We start from the raw sequence: 19,036 nt of genomic DNA on the forward strand, positions 1-19,036 counted from the left end.
GTTAGTCGACTGTGATTAATAATCGCATGTACCGCGAATGGATTCATTCCCATCCTGAATCGTATGCATTTGCTGAGCCAGAAATTAAAATAGTATTCTGCGATACTAATTGGTTTACATCATAAACATAAACACAACGAATCAGTTTGTTATTGTTTCACAACTAAATGTTTCCATCATTCAAATTTCACGCACCAAAATTCTCTTCGTTCCCAATGGAATTGCTTTCAATTTTCTGCCATCTATTCAATTTCCATACAAATTGGAAGTTGGAATTTGAAAAAAGAACATTTCGCATGAATTTAACTGATAATTTTGAATTGAGCTCTGCTTTTTGCTCAATTGACAGCTACCAATGGAGATGAAGTGTCACTTTGCGTCGTTGAGAACTTAACGAAACTCACTACCACAAATAGCACGGTTGCAAGCGTGTGAAAATCAGCTTCGATGCTGTGGTTTACGTTGTACGTTGTTCTAGATTGTTCCGTCGACCACAGAGTGAAGCAGACATCTTGAGAGATACGTGAAAGAAATATTTTCCAGAGAGAAAAGGCGACGACAAACGTGAGTGTCGAATATTTTTAATTTTTTATTCATTTGGATGTCATTTTTTGAGTATACACATTTTGTGACTCAATCGAAAAATAGAAAAATCATGAAAATCAATAGATGCTCACGAAAATTGGTAACACATAACCCAACTTTCAAGTGAAAAAGCTATGTGCGCATGTGTACTTTTCCTTTGCATAAACCAGTCAAACACGCATAGTTTACATTTGGTTGAATCAGTTCTCATTATTGATTTTTCATATTTTTTCCCGAATCCAACAGGAAATGAAGCCATTCAAAGGTGTTTCTGGTAGACGCTGCAAGCGCAAATCAAAGTGCACAAAGGTTGAAGTCAAGCAAGAGCCGGTGATTAAAGAAGAGCTCAATGACGGTGACGATGACATTAACATACCACGGCCGACAGTTGATGGAAGATATCTTGCGAATTACGAAGGACCGATCGATTTTGCTGATGACTTCGATCAGATCAAAGATGAGGTCAAATGTGAAGAAGAAGAGACGGGCAGAGAAAAAGAATCGGCACCGTGTGAACGATTGGATGACAGCGCCGCCGCCAACGATGATGACAACGAAGAGCCAATTGGTGACGCCATCGATGTTAAACCTACGAAACCAGTCGGCAGAGGAAAGAAGCGAAATAAAGCATCAAAAAACCAGAGCAAACGAACGATTCCCAGGAATCAAGCGGCCAAAAAGCAAAAGAAAAGCAAATGCCATGTGTGCAATCATTTGGCAAGTAACAATTCCAACCTCAAAGTACACTTACGAATTCACACTGGAGAAGAGCCGTTTCAGTGTGATGTTTGCTCGAAGTCCTTTGCACGAAAAGATGCTTTATATCGTCACAAGAAAACGCATGGCCGATTCCATTGTTCAAAATGTAACCAAAGATTTGAGCAAGAATCAGTCAAGATCGATCATGAAAGGCTATGTAGTTCACAGCAATTCGAATGCAACACTTGTGGATATAGAACGATCAACAAACCACATTTGATAAGACATATGCGGACCCACACTGGGGAAAAGCCGTTCGAGTGCTCCATTTGTTCCAAATCATTCTCGAAGAACTTTGACCTTCAATGTCATTCGATGACTCACAAAGATGAACTGCCGAATGCCTGTTCCAAATGTGGTCAACGATTCGCCACTCTGGAAGTTAGGCAAGCTCATGAAACGTGCTGCCAACAAAGCCTTTTTGTATGCAATCAGTGTCATTACAAAACTGTTCACAAGGGTCATTTGAAGCGGCACATGCAAGGAAAACACGGAGCAAAAAGATCGATCGAATGTGGAATTTGCAAAAAGAAGTTCATCCAACAGATGTATTTAAATCAGCATTTGTCTTCAGCACACAGCGACCAGTTCCCATTCCAATGCTCCAAATGCTTCGGAGGATACGCAACCGAAGATGCAAAAGAGGTTCATGAAGATAGCTGTGGCTACCGTCAGTATCAATGCCATTTGTGCAAAGAGCATCGTCGAGGCAAACAAAGGTTGAAGATTCACATGCGAAAAGGTCACACCGGAGAGCGAATTCAATGCGAAGTGTGCTCAGCAAGCTTTACCCACAAGAGCAATGCCAATCAACACATGAAAACAGTTCATCGTTTGGAGAAGAAATAAGTCACAAATTCTATTATATATTTCAAAATATTATAAATAGCGTAACAAAACTGTAAAACAGAGCATAATAAAATAAATCGTGAAACAAACAAGAACGATCTTTAATCAAATTTTGGGGGCTCAAAGGAGAACCTAGTAACATTTATTATTATGTTAGTCCGATTTATTTCAAGTTGAAAAATTTTAAAAGGAAAAAAACTTGCTCTACTCTTTCATAACAAAGCCAGCGAAATATACTCTATTCTCAATCTCACCCATGATTTTGATAATAAACGAAATTTGACACTCAAAAATAACAAAAGCACTTGATTTGATGATTGCTGCTGTATGCAACTCCAATTGTTTTCTTCCGATCGTAATTTTTATAAAGAGACATCGAGACACTGGCAAATAGATTCATTGTGTCTGAATACGTGAACGAATTACTTGATAGTAAAACGCATCTCCAGATCATTTCAGAAAAAGTATTTATTTTATTCATTACCCAAATGACTCACGAGCAATTGTTTCCTTAACTTTTTTCTTCTCCCAATTCAAGTGTTGCGCTTGATGATTGTGTTTGCGATTTTTTCGCACTTGCCACAGACGTTCGAGCAAATGAAGTCGCCAAAGGAATTTCCCAATTTACATCAAACTTATATCAGGTATTTTTGAGTAAAACCGAAAGACACTTCTAAATGAATGACTTGAAAATCTTTTGCATCGTAGCAATCAAATCGAAATATGATCGTCTCTCCAATTCCCGTGGCGACCGCACTGGTACTATTGTCGCAAGCAACTGATGGAAACACGTTCTAAGAAATAAAGCGGGGACTTCATTTGAATGGTGACAAATCGGCGATAGCAAATGAATATCAAGAACACTATGGCCTGCTCAAAAGTGGCGCTAGAAATGCAAGTCTATCGGTTGTCAACCAATTATAAAACACATAAAAATTGCACGTAATTGTGAGCGAGGTTGCATGAGTTTTCGGCATTCAAGGGAATAGCAACTTTGGAGCTGGTGGAAAGATGGCTCAATGCTCTCATTTCCATCGATGAATTCATAGCTGGTTTTGAAGCAATGGATTTCAAATATGGTCAAGCATTTATGTAAACGAAAAGAGCCAAACGTAATCAATGTTGCCGTTATCTAAATCTGTCTTCTAGTTGTTTTGTATATTCATATTGCACTGTGCAGTGTGCAGTGTGCACAGTGCACGTTCATAGGCGTTAAGTCTTCTCTCATCAGTCTGAAACTATTCACGACATCAACATTGCCAGTTGCTACATTTTTTTACGAAATCGCATGAGCGCCAAACGCAGGCTTTGACACTTCACTATGCTCAATACATTCAAATGCTCATTAAAGCGTATTTCCACTGACCTGAGAGTTTCATTTGGCCAATGTTAACAGTACCTATTAATTATAATTAATTGGTCATAAGAAATCTATGATTCTGTCCAAGCCATTCTTATAAGAATGTTACACTATAATCATCTATAATTTACACCTCATTGATTAGTTTGGCTTATTATTATCGGTCTATTAGTCTCCATTCATCGAAATAATTATTTATCTATCAATCAATCTTACATTATGAGCCTCACCTAAGGTGAACACCTTGATTTGTTTTACCTTCGTCAAAGCTACGTCCGTTACTTCAGTTTTTAATGGAATGAAATTGTTTTCATTGGATTCTTTCGAAGCAAATTCGATCGTACATTTCAAATGAACTAATAATGCATGATTGATAGATACATAACTATCTCTTCGTCATGAGGATTCATAGATGATCTGATCAAGTGATTCTCTCTTGATTTATAAAAAAATTCATTAACTGTCGATTTAACGCAAACTTTATGAGGAAATCGGTGTAAGACTCATTTTCGACGAAAAGATAATAGTTTCCTCAGTATTTCTTAAAAAAATAAATTAAGAGCGAAACTTCACATAATAATAAACGAATAACCATTTTCGGAAACGCCTTTAACCCAACACACCACTTTTGCATTTTTGTAAAAAAATAATATGAGTCTTCTTGACGAAAATATTTGGGGTTTAATAGTAGTACATGCTAACCTTGCAAATGAATTATTATCAACTTGTTTCTTATTATTAAATGAAATCACACACTAATTAACTTTATTTTAATTGCACTAATTCAAACACCGAAAGGTATAAATATGCTCTTTAAACATCTGTTGTTGTTGTTGTTGTTGTTGTTGTTGTTGTTGTTGTATCAAATGAAATAATTATTTTTCGATGTTTTCTCTTTCTTCTAGTCAAAGATTTGTAAACAAACAAAAGAAATATTGAAAAACGTAGAATTAGACATTCAACAAAATTGTGGTCAAAACACATAGGCGAAGAATGTTTATCTGGATTTTCCTGTTTTCAATATCAATGAAATAAAATAAATATCAGCACATCAAGTGATCTAGTGGAACAGTCGCTAATTTATTGTCAACGAACTAAGAAGAAAGCATCAAGTGAAGTCTCTAAATTTTCTACCAAACCAATCTTCGCCTCGGCGCATTCAGTTTTATCACGATATATATTATAAAAACTTAGTAGCAAACGATTCGAACGTTTAATTCGGTTTTGAGTGCTTTCCGTGCACAATAAGTCTATGATTTTCCTTTATTTGAATTGCCGAATTAGATTATGAATCTTAAAGTGTCCGTATTTTTGTTACATTTTTCCACCATATTGGCGCCAATTGGCCACAATGCTGCCAAATTATTTATTGTTGCAGCGAGCGATATTGAGGTGAGTGACACAGCAACGATCGTGTTAAAAACATGCAAAGATCGATGCTACCATATGTCTAATGATGAGACTTTGCAATTTTACGTCCAATTTTGCTATTATTCTAGCAAAATAATTATTGCCGCGATCTCATTTATTGGATCATATCAGTATCGAATTACTTGTTTCTAACGCGGTCGTTTCTGTTTCACTCACCTCAATATCTCTTGCTCATTAGCCAACAGAGTTCGTAGCATCGCACAATGAATTCGATCGCCTAAAATCAACATCTATTTTATATGGCGTTGTTGACATAGCATCAAATCGTCCACAAGCGACACACCAATGCCACCGAGAATTGAAACAAATCTATGATGGAATTCATCGGAAGGAAATATGGGCGATAAAAGGTAAGCAATAACCCAGAAATCCTTTGGAAAACTTCATTGTATACGTTAAATGTGTGAGAGTTCATTTGAATCAAACGGCTTATCTTTCCGATGATTTGATTTTTCACCCAGAATATTCGAAAAAGATTAATCAATTGTTCATTCAGCTTTGGATTCGTCTGCAATGCCAGTTCCCGGATTCGTTCTTGGTCACAACTTTTGGATGGGTTCAATACAAGGCTGTCACGCGGTACAAAACCCACCACCACTCACAATATCAAATCGTTTCAAACGATTTGCACATAGTGATTTGTGGTCGGCAACTGCACCATTTGATATCGATTATCGAATGGTTTACGCAGAGCATCGTTCGCCGTTTCAAGTTCAAGTGGAATTCCTGTTGGAGACAAATGTATGGAATTTCGTTCCGAATGGTCATGTTATTGTTCTATGAATAAACATGTGGAGATAATTCTGATTCTTTTCTTTACAAATTCATAGAAAATACTTCATGTGGGGCTTTGTCTACCCCGATCCTGTTCCAATGGTGAAATTGCCAATTTGACGCAAGAATTCTTCGATTCATCCATATTGAGCGCTCAAATTATGCACGATCACCAGCCAAATGTGCTGCAAGTTAAGGATCTTAATGCCAAAACAAATTTGATGGATAAATGGAGCTTCCGATTGATTGGGTAAAATGATTGACGACAATCTGTCACAATGCACATGACCACTTCCGGACGTTTCGTAAGTGAATGAAATATTTGAATTGAATGGTGTTATTGTTGCAGATTCTGTGTGGGTTTCTCATTGTTAATGATGGTGATCGGATACATGAGAGAAGGCAGTGCGTATGATGAGGCAGCAAAAACAGAGAACCCCATTGAAACACGAAACGTGTCATCTGGCCTTGTTAAAAATTCTCCTTCAACTCCACCAGACTGTCCCAAAATCAGTGCACCAAAGAATCTGTTCCTCGATGAAATTGTCGAATGTTTTTCGCTGCGAAAGAATATTCAAATGCTTACCAATTTTGAAACGCCCGCCAATGCGGTGCCCATCGTTGATGGTTTAAAGTATGTACATCGAATTTTGTTTTATTCAAAATTCGAATATGAACTCGCTGTGAATTGTAATTTTTTAATATCAAACTATTTATTGCAGATCGATTGCTTGTTTTTCGGCTGTGATTTTACATGTGTATTGGTACAATCATTTTACGGTGCATAATGCCGCGATGATGTTTTCATATGGTGAGCAGCCCTTGTGGCAGTGGGTTATGACAGCATCCACCATTATTGATGTTTTCTTTACCATTAGGTTAGCTATTGAGTGCTCTTCTTCTATTTTATTTTTTGCCCATATTTCAAACTGTTTTGTCAAAATGTATGCGTTTTAGTGGTCTTCTGCTTACATACAATTTTCTGCTCAATCAATCGAAGCTGAATGAAATTAAAAACAATAATCTCTTACAAAATTTGAAATTGTTTGGAAAACAGATGCTAAACCGGTACATAAGGTATTACTGACTTTTATTTCTTTATTCAATTTTTTTTTTCCGAGATGGGATTTTGCTGCATTAGACGGAATTGACTTAGGTATCTGAAGCATTATTTTAACACATCTACGGTGTAAAATTTTCATTGCTAGCGGACAGAGTTCTAAAGCCCGATCGAAGATTTGTCGGATCTCGGTCGGTCATGGTGTTACCGTCGGCTATCGGACATGTTCGTTCTCTTTCTCTGCTAGTAGCTGGGATCCATCTTAATAGAATTGATAAAAAACGTAGATCTTTACTGAAAATGAAAAATGTACATCATGGGTTTCACACTTAAGGTGTGTTAAAATAATGCTTCAGGCACCTGAGTCAATAAATTCAGCTCAGCTTGGGCATGCTCAGCAGCAAATATGCACTTTTTGGATTCAATTGTATCTTTTACAAGTGCACTTCAATCAGGTTCTTATTGGTTCATATATTTATTAATATCAATCATGGAATATTTTCAGACTGACGCCAATGTATTTGATTGTTATTGGCTGTGTGGAAATCATAACATTGCGATTGGTAGAAACATCGCCGTTCTGGATTCATGATCGAAACGATGTAAACTGCAGTGAATTTTGGTGGAGAAATCTATTGTATATCCAAAATTTCTTTAGTTTAGAAAAAATGGGTGTAAATTGGTCGTGGTACCTGGCGTGCGAAATGCAATTCACCATTTTGTCAACCGCATTGCTGTTCATTTATGCAAAGTAATTTTTTTTTCTATTTCATCTTGAAATGATTAAAATCTTGAAAATTAAGCTCAATAAAATATCAAATTGAATTCTATTTATCTCGCCTCGAACAGATATCCAAATGCAGCAAAGCTAATGTTCTGTTCGCTATTTGCAATATGCGTTGGTTTGCTCTTTTCAGTCTCCATCTTTATAAAATTCACACTCTCCTATGATGTTCTTCATTCATTACTATCTGACATTTATATTCGGCCATGGACACGAGTCCTTCCGTATCTTGTTGGAGTTGCAGCTGGCTATGTCATGTACATGATGAAGGGTAAATTGCCCTTGGGTGAAGTAAGTGGTTTACAAGAACATTGACAATTTTTGTAACGAAACCATTTTTTGAAAATTTTCTTCTAAGAAAACCATCAAAATAACTTGGATCGTGATGATAACAATTCCTATTCTTTGCCATAAATCGACAATAAACCCTAACACATCGTATGTTACGACCGCGTTTGCGCTTACAATCATGCGTATTTTGTATCCGGCGTCAATATCATGGATGATTCTGGCCAGTCATGCAGGATATGGTGGCCGCTTTGCCAAGTTTCTAAACCATCCAATTTTCGTGCACATCAACAAATTGTCGTATGGAATTTATCTGCTAAATCCAGTTGTTATCATTTTGGTATATGGATGGCAAGATCACAGCACGCATATCGATCCAGTTTCAATGGTTTGTAGAATGTATATCACATGATATGGTCGAATCAGTTTTTTTCCTCATTTATTAATTCATTTCTTGATTGTTTTTCTAGGTGGTAATGACAACTGGAATTAATGTCTACATTTATCTAGCGTCGGTGGTGTTTTCACTCTTGTTCGAAATACCATACACAAAGCTTTCGGCAATAATCTTGAGGCAATCATCATTAAAACGAAAAATGGTGGCATGTCCATCAAAACCAACCGAACTAATTGGAGCGAAGAAAATGCTTTGAAAATCCAGTGGAATTTGGTATGATTCATGGAGTCACAGGATTCGACCCGATTCTAGTGCATCTATTCTTATGTGCATTTGCAAAGTAATTCATTCATTTATTCAAGTTTTTTGTGTTTTGGATGCAATTTTACAATGGTGCATAATAACGGAATTGCTTGAATCAAGCCATTTACTGACAATACATGAATCAAACCAATATTCAACCTGATTTGTACTTTAGCTCATTAAATCTTCCGGTTGTTCTAACTTTTTCCTTTAGGGAACTTACAAGCTCATCGATTTGTTTATTTTAATTCTTCTTTCTAAAAATGTTGATGTGTTGATAATAAATTGAAGGAAATACATTGAAGAAAAAATTAATAAAAAAAAAACCTCAAAAAATAAAATGCATCAAGACGAAATGCAAAATCGAATTGTCGCATGAATTTGCATAGAAATAACATTCAAGTGGCTATTTCTATGGAGACGGTTTGTCTTTAGTTGTCTTTCCAGTAAAGGTCCCTCATTTTTATTAATTTTTTTTTTACAAAAGTCCATATCCGTTCGATAAGTCAACCCTTTACTATACAAATATATAATATGGGCAAATTAACAAAAACGCCACGATTCAGACTAAACAAATCTTATTTCATATATCCGTGTGAGTGGATTAATGCCTAGGGTCTTATGACTCTCGCGAATATTGCGAATGTATTTGAATTTATGTATTAAAATACGAGTGGCTACGAATACATGCGAATGCAAGGAACAAATTTCGAATGCCTGCGTATGTTTCAATCATACTGGTTCACGGTCAGAACCGTGAAATCGGGAGTTTTCGCGCTGAGAAAACTTATTTTTGAAAATCGATTCTACTCAGTGTAAATTTCCTCCAATGAATAATGTCTTTAAGGAAATCGGATTGAAAATTCATTATATCTAGTGTAAGACCTTAAAAGAGGTCCTCGCTAGGGAAAAAGAACTATTGAACCCGTGAGCATAAAAACAACGTATTGACTCTTCGCCGATGAATACGAAACGCAAAAAAATCGCCGAACAAAGTGAAACACCAATCTGTTATTGGATCAATATGAAACATGAAATCGTTGGCCACTATTTTATTTACGTTGCGCTTTGTTTCGAAGCGCGGCAAGTGTTTCATTTTGTTCCAGTAACAGAACGTTGTATCACTTTGTTCGGCGACGCGCTCAATGTACTGTTTTGAACAAATATGCATGATTTGATATAGTTTTGTGCGAGTGCAACATAAATTCTGTTCGCTTGAAAGTGAATCGTGAAATATCGGCTGACTATAGAAATTGTGTTTCACTTTAATTGAAACAAAAATGTTTGATACACTTTTGAGTCCATTGGTATGATGATTCATTTTAATGGTGGTTTTGGTCGTGATTTGTCTATGAAGTGAAAATTAACTGATAAGGAGCGCGAATTTCGATGTGCCGATAACACCAATAGAGCAGAAAAAAATACTATATGAAAATCGAAAAAAAATTTAAACTTTTTTTTTCGACTGTTGCCTATTTCGGATCGTCTACATGGGAAGTTTGTATGAAATCCTCGGAACGCGGGTTCACGCCGCTGTGAATACATTGGTTTATATAGTGAAATCTATACATGGCCAAAACACGGACGCACAACACCAATTCTATTTCGCTCACACTTACGTGCAATTTTTACCCGTATAACAAAGTAGTCTGCTTTACTGTTAAAAAGATGTGCGCAGTAAAGAAACAAGAACGTACATGTTTCAGCAACGTTAAAGTGCACGTAAGTGTGAGCGAAATAGAATGGGTGTTGTGTTAAAATGAATCATCATACCAATGGACTCAAAACTATATCAAATCATGCATATTTTTCCAAAACAGTACATTGAGCGCGTCGCCGAACAAAGTGATACAACGTTCTGTTACTGGAACAAAATGAAACACTTGCCGCGCTTCGAAACGAAGCGCAACGTGAATAAAATAGTAGCCAACGATTTCATGCTTCATATTGATCCAATAACAGATTGGTGTTTCACTTTGTTCGGCGATTTTTTTGCGTTTCGTATTCATCGGCGAAGAGTCAATACGTTGTTTTTATGCTCACGGGTTCTATTGGTATATTTGCTAAAAGTAATATTGATAAAAATTCACAGGCATTTTCATTTATTCAGTTCTTTCCCCCTAGAGTTCTCGCTTTTGATTACCAGAGAGGGAAGAGGGGATTAAGAATCATAATTTAATGGAGGGGCTGAACCGGACTGTTTACATTACGTGTATTTCAATGCGATTAAAGTCATTTTCTGCAAAACGGCAAACATTTTCGAATACTCATAATTATGAGTCTCTAATCCGTAAGTTGGTCAAACTGTAACCAAATAAACTGTAAAATTACCTGCAATATAAGGGCTTCCCAACGATATAAATCGTCATGTATGACATTTAGACCGGTTAATTTTGATGTTAGAAATTGTCGATTTACCTTAGCTAGTACACTAGAACGAATTTTCCGTATTTTTGTCATTTTATGCGGAAAAACGTCCACACGCCAAAAGAAGTGAAATGCATGAAATACCAATTCCATTCGATACTGGGGACGATTCTGTACAATATTCCAGCTGTAAAAGCCGAAATTCGCTAAAATGCCCCAATGTATATAGAGATATGTATCTATGAGTGTATCGCCAAGAAATAAATGTATATACAGAAACAGATTTGGGAATTTTCTTGGCGACAATATTCCATAAAATTGCCGAGTTTGTCTTCCTCGGATTTCCGAATTTTTACGTGTATGGAATTTAACTAGTGTTTTATTTCCTTCAAAAAAATAATTTGGTTTCCCGTGTATTTCAACACTCTTTTTTGTGATCATTATGTGAAAATACGGGATAAAGAAACTTTTACATGGTAATTGAATTGATTATGATGTTTCAAGATTTGGAAAAAGATTCTAAATGATTTTATTTTACAAGAGTAGCAATATAGTTGTTGAAATGAAGTTCGCGTGATAAGATGTCATCCGAATTTGGAGAGTAAAACCAGTGCTTTCCCCAGCAGAACATGTTTAACGGAGAAGTAAAATCTGCACTTCGAGTGACCAAAAATGTTGTTTCAATGCAGAATGTATATTATCATGTTGTAATAAACAGTTTTCTTTTGTCACTTGTGGTGCAGTAAACCGTCAAGTAAATTTCTAATCGATCGAAATGACTGCTGCAACGAGACTAATTTTCTCAAGCATCGAATGTTCTTCTTTGCTCCATCGTCGTGATAATCGACCACTTATTTAATTCATGGCGTCATTGACAGCGTGGCGTGTTGATCAAAATGCAGATAGTTGGAAATCAAAACAAATTTTACAAAAATGATGATAGGTTATAATGATTGTCATGGTCATAAGCGGCGCGCAAATAAATCGATGATTGATAAATTATGATTTGTACTTGGCATTTTACCTATGAATTACTCAAAAGCCGATCAGCAGTGCAAAAATGACAGCCAATCAACACTTGGGTTCACTGAGAAGAATGTGACTGTGTGCGTGAGCAAGTTTTTATCGCTGCTATACAGTTCATTCAATCCATTCGTGTGTCAAATCTATCACCATTAACACAGAATGCTCATAATCAGGTTATAGACATCGTGTTTTGTCAAAACACACTGAATTTCAATGTGCTTCAGTTTTTACGTTTTTACATTTCTTGAATTTAAGTAATGAACTTGAAAGAAACCTCAAGCCGTAGAGTAATATTACGCATTGTATTCAATATGAAGTTCATATTGAATGCATGATCTACACAACCGAGTATTAAGTAGCCGGATTGCACAGACTCTGTGAAGTTCTATGCTAGTAGAGTCATGAAAAGGATACTTTTTTCGACTTTAAAATGATCAAAGATGAGTATGATCATTTTTGGTGGTTTATTACGATTGATAAATATGAATGAAACAATGAATTTCATGTTTCTAAACGATGACAAATCCTGAATAGAAATACTGTTAGGCAAAATATTCTCTTCATTCCCTTATCCAGCTGTGTAAATCCAGTTTGATGTAATTGAACGATTTATTGTTTCAATTCTGTTGAGGCTAGAACAGGCAAATATAATTATGCTAATTGGCTTAGTTAGCAAAGTGAACAAATGCAAACAATTAAAAACAGATATTCAGAACTAGACATTTTCAATTTTTCCTACATTTTGTTTTGTGTTTAATTTATTTTATTTCTGTATCAGAAATTTCTATTTGGTGGCAATTGCACCATAATCATCTGTGATTTACACTTCATTGATTGGCTTAATAACTCTATTAGTCTCCATTCAAAAAGAATTACTAATCACGACGTCAATATATACATATTATGAAGCTCACCTAAGGTGAACACCTCAAATTCATTTAATCTTGAATCAATCCGAACTGAATTTGCGTAGAAAGAAAAGAACAATTTCATCCTAATAACAACTGAAGCAATTGACGTAAGCAAAAATAATTGAAGCAATAACAAATTAGAATTTTGACAGAATAATATCGTAAACCATCCAAATTGTAACATAGTCTCAAAATAAACCACTTTCCTAAAAAAAAATACAAATAAGTTATCTATTCATATCGGAAGATTTTTTCGTGTTCTTCTCAAATATGATAAAAAAAACAAAAGTTTTGCATAAGATCAGTCTATTTGTTCAATTGTAACAATTGGATGTTTTACGATAGATTTATTATAATTTTAATTACAAACACAAAAATCACGCATTTCAATATTGATAACCGTTCGAATTTCTATTTCATGGCCAAATGCAACGGGGTTAAACGAAATCGTTAAACAAATAAAAGGTGACAACTCCCCGCAAGCCTTTAGCAATCGTAGCCGATGTTACTGAAAATTCGAAAATCGTCGAAACTATCAACCACTTTGGCCGTTTGGATATTTTGGTGAACAATGCTGCAATCGGAAGAGAGAGAAATATCATGGAAGCCGATATCAGTTGCTTTGACCAAATGATGTATCTTAATAAGATCTGAAATTTCTTTGATGACACCATGTGAAACCTCTTATAGAACAAAATTCGATTTTTTTAGAGTTAAAATCGAACCAATCGAATATGAGGCTAAAAAAATATGTGAAAACATCACTCGACTTGGTTATGTAGGCACCCAAAATGTTCGTAAGGCATTATGCTTGAATTGCATAGGCAACGGAAGTAAATATCGTTTGTTCAGTTGGTTTTGCTATGGATCCTGTGGTCATGGCCGTCATTTACTCATGAATAAAAATGAATTTTCCTTTGAAACAATCGTATACTCCGAAACAAAAATCACTTAAACCGGTGTCCACTTCATGGAACCAGAAATCGATTCCTCGTCAAAAATTAGACACAAAACACCACACCAGTGATTTCAAAAATTATGATCTAAGGAGACGTTTACTATAACTTATAGTCTAAAGGGTTTGATGCATTTTTCAGTTATTTGACCAGATATTAAATCCACATGAAGAATTAGCTTAGATTTCACCATTTTTAAACAGATAAATAAAGTCTTTGTGTGAAGCTTGGTTTTATATTCAATCGTTTAACTCTGTAAGGTGTATTACATTAAAATATGAATTAATTTCAACACACGTCTGCTTTTTTTAACGAGGTAAAACCAATTGGTGTTTTATTCATGATTATTAAATTTTGAACATTGAGCCGAGAAATGCTTAATCGCTAAAAACTGTAATGTGGTAATTTTTTGTTGTCCGGTCGTTAACACGGTTTTTACTTGCTTTATTTCTTTGTTCTCTGAACTGGTCATTATAATGCAATGCTTGAAATATATTTTCATTCATTTATTTATTATGTTCTCTGAACAAACTCACTCTGTTCTGTAGCTTCTTACACGTCACTGTGTAGAATAAAAACCCATTTTCAACCTTCCGTGAGCTCAGTATAAATGCCGATCTTGCTACAAAGAATATCTCAGTTTAACGAGGTAAAACCAATTGGTGTTTTATTCATGATTATTAAATTTTGAACATTGAGCCGAGAAATGCTTAATCGCTGAAAACTGTAATGTGGTAATTTTTTGTTGTCCGGTCGTTAACACGGTTTTTACTTGCTTTATTTCTTTGATCTCTGAACTGATCATTATAATGCAATGCTTGAAATATATTATCATTCATTTATTTATTATGTTCTCTGAACAAACTCACTCTGTTCTGTAGCTTCTTACACGTCACTGTGTAGAATAAAAATCCATGTTCAACCTTCCGTGAGCTCAGTATAAATGCCGATCTTGCTGAACAAAGAATATCTCAGTTACTTGATGTATTATTTGGTTTTGGATGAAAACGATTGAATTTTATTTCAAGAAAAAAAAATGATTGCGTTTTACTTGTGGATTGTCGTGTTGAGTGTTTTGTACTTGTGGTTGAAGCGTGTGTACAGTTACTGGGAAGGAACGAATTTCCCATATATAAAACCGTCGATTCCGTTTGGAAATCTGTCGGGTTCATGGCATGGGCAAAAATCACTTGGCAAAGAGCTATACGATCTTCATCGTACCTCAAAGAAGCCCATTGAAGGTGTTTACTTTTTATTTCGACCCGCTTTAATGGTACGTGATGCAAGTCTCGTTCAAAATATTTTAAAGACAGATTTTACAAGCTTTTATGACCGCGGATCTTATCATAATCCAAATGATCAAGTTGCCGACAATTTGTTCGTGAAAGAAGGACAAGATTGGAAATCATTGCGAGCTAAGCTGACACCAACATTTTCGTAAATATGATATGATTACAGCATTTATCGACTAATTTTACGATGGTTTATTCGTTTTCACTCAAGATCTGGTAAACTCAAGGCCATGATGCCAACAATCATTCAAATTGCCGACAATCTTAGACGAAAACTCGCCCCATTGGCCGATAACAATGAAATTATCGACATCAAGAATTTTACAATAAGGTAAAGTTGTTTCAAGGAAGTATTTAGGAATGTCGTTGATCTGCACAACGATTTTTGTTTCTTAAAAAATGAATTCAACTCCTTTAACTTCTTCATATTTTCATTATACCTACAATGTAGGTCCTACATGTTTGACAAGACCTGACAAGTAAATAAGAAAATTGAAAAAATGTCATTCTTGTGCTCCAATTTTTCTTAAAATGACAAATGTTAATCAATTACAATAGATTTCAAACTGAATTTAATTCCACGAAAAAGTGGGTCATTCTCGTTTCATCTGATAAGTGAACTTAGTCAATTAAGCCATATACAGTCATCGTTTAATCTTGTCGCAATTCATGTTTTACATTTTTTTTTCATATCCAATAGATATGGGATGGATGTGATTGGAACGGTTGGCTTTGGCTTAGATGTGAATTCAATCGATGATCCAAATCATTCGTTCCGTGAAATTGAAAATCAAGTAAGCGATGGCGGTTTTATCAATCGCATAAGGCTGATTGGAGTTTTCTTTTGTCCAAAGTAAGTTTTTTTTTCATTCATTTTACTAGTATTAGTTTCATCTTATGCACATCGGAATTAATTTGGTTTTATTCATCGTTATTCGATACATGCTACGGTTTACAGTCACTTGATGCATTCTTTATGTAATGCGATCGATGAATTTGATTACGACATACTTATTAGATTAAAGTCAATCGAATTGATACTAATGTAATCTTTGTCATAGACTCCTCGAAATCCTTCGAATGTCGTGGTTGTCGCAGCGATTCCAGGACTACATGGTTGGAATTGTGAAGAATACAATGGAATATCGTGAACAAAATGGTGTTTTCCGAAGGGATTTCATTCAATTGCTGATGGAATTGCGCAAAACGGGAAAACTCAGTAGCGACGATGCATTCCAATCGGGGGCAAATGAAACAAATACAAATGAATCCAATGTAGAATCGCTTACAATTGAACAATGCGCGGCTCAAGTGGGCTTATTTTATTTGGCGGGATTCGATACCACCGCCTCAGCTGTAGCCTATACGCTGTTTGAGTTGTCGCGAAAGCCAGAGCTTCAGAAGAGACTGCAAAATGAAATCGATAGCGTGTTGGCCAAACACGACAACGCCATCACGTATGAAAGCATCAACGATATGCCATTTTTGGAGATGTGTGTTAAAGGTTAATTGAAAATCGTTGCATGAAATTGAAAAAAAGCTGAGAAAATTCCTGGTAAATTGAAAAAAAAATGGTTTTTCATTCCAGAATCCTTTCGAAAGTATCCGACGCTGCCATTCTTGAACCGAATCTGCACCAAGGAGTATCGAATCGATAACTTGGGCCTAATAGTGCCCAAAGGAACACCCGTTGCCATTTCGTTGCTTGGTCTGATGAGAGATCCCCAATACTTCCCTGATCCAGAGAACTATTGGCCCGATCGTTTTTCGGACGACAAACCCATGTACAATGCAGATGCATTCATTCCATTTGGTGATGGTCCTCGTGGTACGTAATTTGATACATGAATCCGAGATTGCATTCAAAGTTATAATTAATCAACGTTTTCTTTTCAATTATTAGCGTGTATTGGTGCGTATTTTGATACATGAATCCATCGCATCGATTGAATTCGAAATTATAATTAACCAATCTTTTTATTTCAATTGACCGATTTATGCTGGTTTCAACAGGTTTCCGTATGGGAAAGGTCACGACCAAAACAGCGATCGTTTCAATATTGAAAAGCTACAATTTCGAATGTGAAAATGATCGTGAACTTGTTATGGCTAGTAACGCATTTACATTATCTATTGAAGGTGGAATCAACGTCAAGATATCGAATCGACAAAAATAGTGTTGAATATCGAAGTAGTCATGTGAAATGATTATCAACATATCGTTGATTCAACTGTATTTGATTGAGTTTAAAATAAAATAGTTTGGTTCTCACAGTACTATTGAGTAGACGTCTTTTCCTAAATACACAACAAATAGAAAAGAAAAAGGAAGCAAAATTACTTTTTTTTTCAGTCAAAAAGAAAATGTCGAAAATTGCAAGAAGAATATCAACAGAACAAGGAATTACAGAAATCGTGAGCGGTATAAAGAGGAAGGAAGAAAAAAAAACGAAAAAAAAATTTCCAAATGACATTTAAAAAGCTTCTTTCAAAGGAATTATGCCTACTGTTGAAATAAATAAGTTAAGCTTGATTGTTGTTTCAATCGATTTTTCAATATATAGTGGTTATTTCGTTAAATTAAAGATAATAAAGGGTCTTACCGACTTCTTTGGAACTTAGTTCTTCATAAGATACATTGTAAAAGGGCATTTTTAAAACATCCATTCAATCTGGTTTTTCGATAGGTAGTTTTTGATACTAATTTTCCAAAAAAATAAGAACAAGATAAGTGTATCAAATTGAGGACATTGTCGTCGTTTTAAATTTGACAGTCCAGTTTCTGTTTCATATTGTACATCGGACACAAAGGGAAATTTAAATTTTTTTGACCAGAAAAACGCCATCGAATGTCGTGCCCGTAACTGATTTGGCCACCATTTGCAGTAAGAAAATCTATAAATAACAAAATACATTCTGTTGTGTATTGATGAAATAATCTATATATAACATCTCCCCCCTTTAAAGAAAAATTGTTATGTATTTGAATGAATACTTCTGTTTAGTTGAAGTGTTAGATCAAGAGTAATTATTTATTATAAAGTCTACTATAACTAGTATGACATATGTTACAATGATATATAGATTATTTCATCAATACACAACACATTCTTTGCAGATACTTCGAATCTGTACATCTGCAAAGAACGTATTTTCTTATTTACAGCTTTTCTTACTACAAAGAATGGCGGCCATATACATGACGAAACCCCCTCAAAATGGCATATTCAAAGAATCTCTAATGAATCGAATTTTCAATGGTTTTTTCAAGCGAATTTTCAAGGGAAACATCAACGCGACCCATCAGAATTTTCGACCACTTGGTGACATCAGGGTTGGTTTATACGATTGCTCGTCAAAAACTCCAGTATAAAAGTGCTATTTTTCAGGGAATTTCTAACTAAAATGCCGATTTGATACCAAAATCGGAGGGAAGTAAGAGTTTTGTTGTTTTTGGACCGAAATTATTTTCATAAAATAACTAGTGTTTATATGAACTTTGAATTGCCCATGTTGCATATTGCTCCATTTTGAGTGTAAAATATCTTGAGTTGAAAACATCATCTCGTACAATTTAATTTTTTGGCTCCAACAATCTGTGTTGGAGTGGAATGAAAAAATTACAAATTCAAGGATTTTTTCAAAGATAAAAGAGGTCAGGATCACATAACCGGTCAATCAACGGATAATCAACATAAAACTTTCCAGTTTTTATTTTTCCGACAAAATATGTAATCATGGCTGATTTGAACAGTTCAAGAAAATTTCTAATTGATCGAAATAACTGCTGAAACGAGACTACACACAGAAATAAAATGTGGTACGTTTGTGCTATCTATTGGTGACGAGTATAGTTACCACAAGTCTTAGAAAAGTTACCACACGCACCAAACT

General features: G+C 35.2%; 2 protein-coding genes across 2 annotated transcripts; both read left to right on the forward strand.

Moving 5' to 3' along the window:
• Window positions 1-655: 655 nt before the first annotated feature.
• Window positions 656-8,543, forward strand: LOC129574436 (O-acyltransferase like protein-like). The gene is made up of 13 exons (XM_055456487.1): window positions 656-685; window positions 832-1,326; window positions 4,838-4,945; window positions 5,163-5,334; window positions 5,481-5,725; window positions 5,815-6,008; window positions 6,108-6,392; window positions 6,481-6,636; window positions 6,716-6,835; window positions 7,324-7,569; window positions 7,668-7,893; window positions 7,961-8,278; window positions 8,361-8,543. The coding sequence occupies exons 1-13, from the start codon at window positions 656-658 to the stop codon at window positions 8,541-8,543; spliced, it is 2,778 nt and encodes a 925-aa protein (XP_055312462.1).
• Window positions 8,544-14,763: 6,220 nt separating this feature from the next.
• Window positions 14,764-17,323, forward strand: LOC129574288 (probable cytochrome P450 6d4). The gene is made up of 7 exons (XM_055456080.1): window positions 14,764-15,287; window positions 15,354-15,473; window positions 15,843-15,995; window positions 16,204-16,646; window positions 16,731-16,970; window positions 17,046-17,054; window positions 17,156-17,323. The coding sequence occupies exons 1-7, from the start codon at window positions 14,887-14,889 to the stop codon at window positions 17,317-17,319; spliced, it is 1,530 nt and encodes a 509-aa protein (XP_055312055.1). The 5' UTR covers window positions 14,764-14,886; the 3' UTR covers window positions 17,320-17,323.
• Window positions 17,324-19,036: the final 1,713 nt, after the last annotated feature.

This window comes from Sitodiplosis mosellana, unplaced genomic scaffold, assembly GCF_009176505.1.
Source record: "Sitodiplosis mosellana isolate CC-2019 unplaced genomic scaffold, AAFC_SMos_1.0 Smas_scaffold_6162, whole genome shotgun sequence".
Lineage (NCBI taxonomy): Eukaryota > Metazoa > Arthropoda > Insecta > Diptera > Cecidomyiidae > Sitodiplosis > Sitodiplosis mosellana.